This window comes from Crocodylus porosus, unplaced genomic scaffold (assembly GCF_001723895.1).
Source record: "Crocodylus porosus isolate Cpor-Errol unplaced genomic scaffold, CroPor_comp1, whole genome shotgun sequence".
NCBI lineage: Eukaryota > Metazoa > Chordata > Crocodylia > Crocodylidae > Crocodylus > Crocodylus porosus.
Window position 1 is genome coordinate 458,881 of NW_017728925.1, and position 6,684 is coordinate 465,564.

At 49.7% G+C, this 6,684-nt stretch overlaps 1 protein-coding gene across 1 annotated transcript in view; it reads right to left on the bottom strand.

Moving 5' to 3' along the window:
- Positions 1 to 6,684, bottom strand: part of LOC109314103 (POU domain, class 5, transcription factor 3-like) — a 14,990-nt gene that overhangs the window by 5,316 nt on the left and 2,990 nt on the right. Inside the window, exons 2-3 of the mRNA XM_019541085.1 lie at positions 6,612 to 6,681; positions 477 to 588 (exon numbers count right to left, since the gene is read on the bottom strand). Coding sequence (XP_019396630.1) covers positions 477 to 588; positions 6,612 to 6,681 — 182 coding nt within the window. The remainder of the gene's footprint in view (positions 1 to 476; positions 589 to 6,611; positions 6,682 to 6,684) is intronic.

The window sequence follows — 6,684 nt, forward strand, 5'->3', positions numbered from 1 at the left end:
TTACCTTGTACCCTGGTATGGAAAGTGGGGGGGGGTCCTCTCCTGCTCCTCTCCTTAACTGAGAGATCTTTTAGCAGCTGAGGTCCCTCCCTACCCCCCCCCCGTGGGTTCTGGCAGTCCCTAGTGCTGCTCCACAGAGTTTTGTTATCTTCTACCATCTACTGGGGAGTAAATCAAGTCACACCAGGGGGATCAGGTACTAGGACACCTCTCAAAAAACATTTAATGACAATTAAAAGATTACCCTCAACTACTTCAGAAGTACTGGCTAAAGCATCAGGCTGAGTCCTCAGGGTATTTATAGGGCTCTGACCTTCCAGCTGCTCTGACTGTCAAACTGTGGAGGAAGCTGCCCCTTTTTGAGGAATGCGACTGCTCCTGCCTTCCCTTACCCTAGATGAATCATCTTTTCACCCAGACAACCCTAGAAACACCAGAGGGGCCCGAGGCAAAAGGAGGAAAGGGCTGACGCTCACCGTAGAGAGTCCCCAAAGCCAGCCCTACATCAGCCTGTGTGAACCCCAATGTGATGCGTTTGTGTTTGAGGTCCTTGGCAAACTGCTCCAGCTCCTCTGACGTGGGAGTGTCCTAAATAAAGCAGCAGAAAACATTTCTGTGAGTGTTCAGTGAAATACCCACAACCCTGAGTGTGATGCAAGGGGGTGAGAAAGAGAGAGAGGTGGCTTTGCTCAGACAGCAGAGACGGATGCATGAGGCAATCCCTGGAGATACAAGTTTCATTTCTGCAGCTGCCTCTGGGTTTCAGCACAGCAGCTGTGAGAGGCATCTGAAGGGCCGTGGTCCTAGGTGGTTTATCTCAGCAAGCCTTCACCCTGCAATTCAGCCATGGTGCAGAACCCCAGAAGGAATCCCTTTAGCTGGACACTTCCTGGGAAACCCAATTTAGCGGCAGGAAACGGTTGTTCCATGTTGCTCCATCTCATTCTGCTTCACAGCAGAACTTCTGCCTCAGAAGTCCCCTAGACCAGTGGTTCTCAACCTTTTTTGTACCAGGAACCATTTGTAAAAACACGGATGACCAGTCTAGACCCAGTTCCCTTCACTCCCAACCCATTACCCCCAGACCAGCAACGTGTGGGGCGGGAGGTGGGTGTGTGGGGCATAAGGGCCCCAAGCGGCTAGTTGCAGGCAAGGACAAAACCAGTTTCCCTCATTTTTCTCTTTTAGAAGAGAATCCATTTTTAAAGTTTGTTCACAACCCTTTCATATGTTTTTGCAACCCACAGGTTGAGAAATGCTGACCTACATATCCCACTGCCCTGGTATAGTCTGCAAGGAGTGTGCAACACCCACTTCTTTCTCATAGCCCTGTCTGTCTTCCTCACATAGCCTGGTATGATGTTGAAGTCAATTTCTGCAGAGAGTGTAAAACTTGAACAGCAAGACTAGGGGGAAAGGAAGTGTAGGAAGAAAGGGGCCAGTGACGCAGGTTAGGCCTGAGATGAGAGCTAAACCATATAAAAGAGATTTGATAAATACAGTAACTTTTAAAAAGCAGACAGACTCAAATTCTGTGTCTTTGAGGCATACCCTCCTTCCCCACAACACCACCACATACATCCCCACTCCCTAGGGTCAGCTTCTCATTCCACCCTAGGCAAGTGTCCTCTGAGATAATGGATTAGACACAGAGCCACCTATTCTATATAGCAGGGGCGGGCAATTATTTCAGCTGGAGGGCCACTTGCGGCTCTCGTTGGCTTGCCAAAACTCAGTATGACAGGCAACTAGGGGCATATATATATTAATTTTCTCAAATTTTAGGGACCCCGCAGGCTGAATGGAACGACCTGGTGGGCCGCATCTGGCCCTCCCCTGCTATATAGCCTGCCCCGGGGATGGAGTCACCAAGACAGGCAGAAGCCAGTTTGATGCCTCTTTCTCCCCAGCAATAACAGCACTTCCCACCCACCTGCCCTATCCACCACAGGACAGAGACCCTCCTCACCCATGTACCAGAGCTGCCCACAATCATTAATGGGTAATTTAATCCTCACTCACTCCACACCAGGCAGGGATAAGCAGCCTCCATTTTACAGGAGAAGTTGCTCAAGGCTGGGTAGAGGAAAGTAATAACAAGTGCAGATTCTGTCTATTTTTTTTTTTCTAGTAAAAGTACTACTTTATCTTCACCACCATCCTCTTTCTGAACCCACTTAGTCTTTGCAGTATTTGGAGTCTCCATCAACAACAGTTTGTTCTTCCTGGCACCAGTTAGCATAATTTCAACAGGCTCCCCAAGCCCTAGGGGCATTTAGTCACACCTACTTTGATAACTTCCTGGCTCAACGGGGTCCAAAACCAGAATGGAGCCATGATAGTCCTCAACCCCTGGGTCAGGATTCAAAAGGGGGTTGCAAGAACATATGAAACTGTTGCAAACAAACTAAAAATGGATACTTCTTTAACAGGAGAAAACTTGGGGAACCATGGGCTTTCCCTTGCAGGCTAGCAAATTCCAGCCTGTGAGGGACTGCCTGGGGGGGCCCTGCCCCACACACTACAGGGCCAGAGCACCGGTTTCTATTTAAAACTATTTTCTGCATCGGGACTGGCCAATGTTTACAAATGGGTAAGCTCTCCTAGCACAGAGAAGGCTGAGAACCTCTGGTTTAACACTACCTCTGGCAGACTAGCTGCAGAACCTCACCTCAATTTTCTGTACCAAGCCCAGGACTACTCTTTGAATTCAATCCCTGAATTCCCAACATTTAGCAAACTCAGTGATCTAAGCTAAAATTGCAGCTGGTACCTGCTTTCAAAAACCAAAGCAACAAGTTTGCATAAGCCATGCATAGGAAGATCGGACTGAGACATGGTGTGCGCCAAGTCTCGACTCACCAGCCAGCTTGTTAACACCATCCCCCTCCCCACTGCACAATCTCTTTCCTCAAGGCCCTCCCCTTCCACCACTACTCTGGATCCTGCCCTGCTCCAGGCTGGAGGGGACAAGTAAAGAAGAGATTGGAGGCAGCTCCACAGTAGTCATAGATGAGCTCCTAGTGAGATACACCCATTGATACTGGCTGGGGAGCTGGCTCATCAGCATCTCCCCACCACAGGAAGTACATAGCTGTTAAGTGTTCCCTTGCCAGAAAAGACCAGCCCTAAGCATGCATCGATTTGCACTTTGCCTACAAATATGGGCAGATAGCATGGGTGATCAGCATGTGGCTTAGCCAACCCTGGGTGTGAGCAGCTACACTGCTAAGCCCAGCTCAAGTTACTGCAGCCTTACCAGAGCTGCAGGACCCAGGGAACGGTGGGAAAACTAACCAGCCCAATGAAACCAGATTCTGAACTCTAGACCAGTGGTTCTCAACCTTTTTTGCACCAGGACCCATTTGTAAAAAACTGATGAACAGTCCCAATGCAGTGCCCCTCCCTCCTGACATACCACCCCCCAGCATGTGGGGCAGGGAGTAAGTGTGTGGGACAGAAGGGTACACACCCTTCTGCCCTACACATAAGGCATGGAGGGGCCCTCAAGCAGCCCCTCACAGGCTGTAACTCTTGACAGCCTGCAAGGAAAAAGCCACCATTTCCCACGATCTTCTCCTTTAAAGGAGAATCCATTTTTGAAGTTTGTGACCCTTTCGTATATTCTTGTGACCACTTTTTGGTCGCGATCCATGCGTTGAGAAACACTGCTCTAGACAATGCTTTCAGTTAAATGAGTTAACTCACTTACAGCACCACCAAGATTCTAGTGAGAAGCTGGGGTGCAAAAATGTAAGAGTGATGCATTAGCTAACTCTGTCCAACAACATACCCCCAAACTAACCCTTACCTCTGCACTAAACCACAACCAATGCACTGACAGCAGCCACCCAGCCCCAGACTGCTACATATGAGACTACCTTATAACCTAAGGGACCCCCAGTCTCATCTGAAACATACCATGCAGCCAGTGTGGATCTACTACTGCCAAACCCTGTTTCTGGGGCAAAGGAGGTCACTAGAGGCTCTAAAACTGCTTCAGTTCCAGGTGCTTCCCAAGACCAAGCACCTGGTCCACTGGGTGCTCCCATGGGGAAAAGAAACAGGGTGCAACCAAAGTCAGCAGGTGCAGTGTCCCACGCAACAAAATATTTGCTATTGGAAGGTCCATATCCGCCTTTCAGCTGTCTCTGCTGCCCAAAGGCCCAATTTCTAAAATGCTCAGGATACAGCAGCCTGCTCTTAACAGCAAAGATGAAAACATTATAGGCCTAATGATCTTTAACCTACATTATCACATACACTGGTACAATGGGTACAAAACTTAGCCAAGCAACATGATGGCTTTTCACGTCTGCTTGACCTAGAGATAAAGGTCAAAGGTGGTGAACAACCTCTCTGGGATAGCGATTCTCAACCAGAGTGCCACCAGATCCTTTTGAGGGCATGCCAAGGTGGTAAGGGAAGTGAGGAAATAAGCAGATAAGATGCAGGCTCAGGTTTGTCCCTGCTTAGCTGATCCCCCATGGCCACTGCCTGGTCCCCTCTGTAAGGAGATAAGCACTATAATACATAACGCTAATTGTTGAAGTTGGGTGCTACTCGATTCCCAGGTTAGAGCTGTGCCTTGAGTCTAAAAAAGGTTGAGAACCACTTAGAACTATAAAGGAAGGCAGAGCCACAACAGACCACCCATCCATGCTCAGGTTCTCATTTACACACCATTTTCAGAGCAGCCCTTCCCCCTCCCCAGATCTGCTGTGGCACAGCTTATGAATCTTGCCTCAGTTCCCAAATATTCTGACCAGTCAGCTATTTTGGCACACGTAATCACTACCCTCCTCGCTTTAAATAGGGGTCCAGTAATGCACAGGCTAGCTGCATACAGTTGGGCCTTCTCAGATGCTCCATCCATCCCAGAGATCCAGAAAAAAAAAAGTTCTTCCTTCTGTCGCCTTTTTTCTTTTAAGAGAGGAGGGAGCGCCTTAATTATCAGAGATGCTGATTGTCCCCAACTTTCCTGAATGATCCACCAAGAGACCTCCAGTCTTCTCCGTACTGAGTTACACCAAACATACACCCCCCCAAGTTAGTGATGCAAACCCTAGGTGAGCTTAAGCTTAAGCCAATTTGCACCAAGCTAAAATAGTCTGAGGTTGATTTACCTGTGAATCAAGAAACTGAACAGGTTAAAGCTATGATAGCCTGACGGGATCCAACCTCTACAGTCACAGTAGCTGGCTTTTTAAAAATTCCACTTAAAACAACAACAATAGTTGGAGGGGGAATGTAAAAGCAAGTGTTATGAGGCTTGATGGCTTTTTTTGCACAGAAGAGAATCTGAAACATTCCTTGGAAAATGATATGGAGACGGCAGCTCTGGTATGCAGCAGCCAGCAGAGGGACCCCAAGGAAAAGTCACGCTCTTATCTTGAAGATCAGACAGGTTTAGATGATAGCCAGAGAGAAATATGGAAGCAAGCCCCATTCAAAGCATCAGAAGAGAGTTTGAACAGTACTGTTACGGCTCAGGATGGGATCCAGAAACCCACCGTCAGCCTGGCAGTGTAGCCCGTACAAGCCCTTCAAAACTGGTAAGGCCCTTCCTTGAAGGGCATCCAGAACACCCTGGATAGCACTTGGCTGCTATGCCATTTCATCCTGTACCTTAGGTGGGACTTTAACACCACTGCTGAACCTAGGCAAGAGAGGAGGTGATGTGGGAGGGAAAAATGGCTTTGAAATACAGCGCAGTAGGGTAATATTGGGCCTGGGTGAAAGCATGTGGTTGCAAAACCTGACATCCTCTGCTATTAAGACTCCTGAATCAGTGTTTGTAATCAGCTTCTTCCATCTACGGCTATTGTAAGACACAAGGCCATAAAGCCCTTAGGGGGCTGAACTGAAACTCTGCCTGAGAGAGCTGGGTAAGAAGACTGGAGGAAGAAAGGAGGGTTGCACGCCTGTTGGAGAATAAGGGAAGGCCATCACTGCAGAGCCAAGACCACTGAGCAGCTCTGGCACTGGACCCAAGTCCCAACAAGCAGCATGAGTCTCTGCAGGTTTGAACCCAACTTCTGGTAACCCCGAGCTCCTCAGCCCTGCCACTGCAGCCTCTTCCTTCTGTAACTCCCCGGGAAAGGTTCTGCCTTGCGTCGTGCAGGTGGTCAGACCAGATCGCCTCACCGCCTCTTCTGGCTTCAAGTTCTGCAGACCAACAAAGAGGCTGAAAAACTAGAGGCTCACGGAGAAGCAAAAGGAGAACAAAGAAAAGCCTGGAGATGAGAAAGTTGGGAATTGAGGGAAGAGAGAGAGAGTCCTGGAGGGTTTAGGCTAGTAGAAACATCCCACCTGCGGTCCAAGGCAGCCTTGTAACCAGGCCGCTTGCCACAGAGCGTTCCTGGCACGGGGCCCAGGCGCTCTCCCTGGACTGGAGCGTCTCATTTGATCTTTAAACCCCCTGCTCCCAGCTCCATGCCGGCTGGCTCTCAGTGCCCTAACCCCAGTGATCACAGGTCCTTCGGAGGGAGACAGCCTGGGCAGAGTCTGCAGACAAACTTCCTGCTGGAGGCCTGAAGCAGAGAGCAGCCCACGAGGCGGGCAGGTGCGGCCAGGCGCTGAGGCAGCACAGGCCAGCGCCGGGCGCTTACCTCGTCGCCGCTGTCGCTGGAGTGGCCGCCCTCGCTGGCGGCGCCGCTGGAGCTGGAGCTGGCGCTGGAGCTG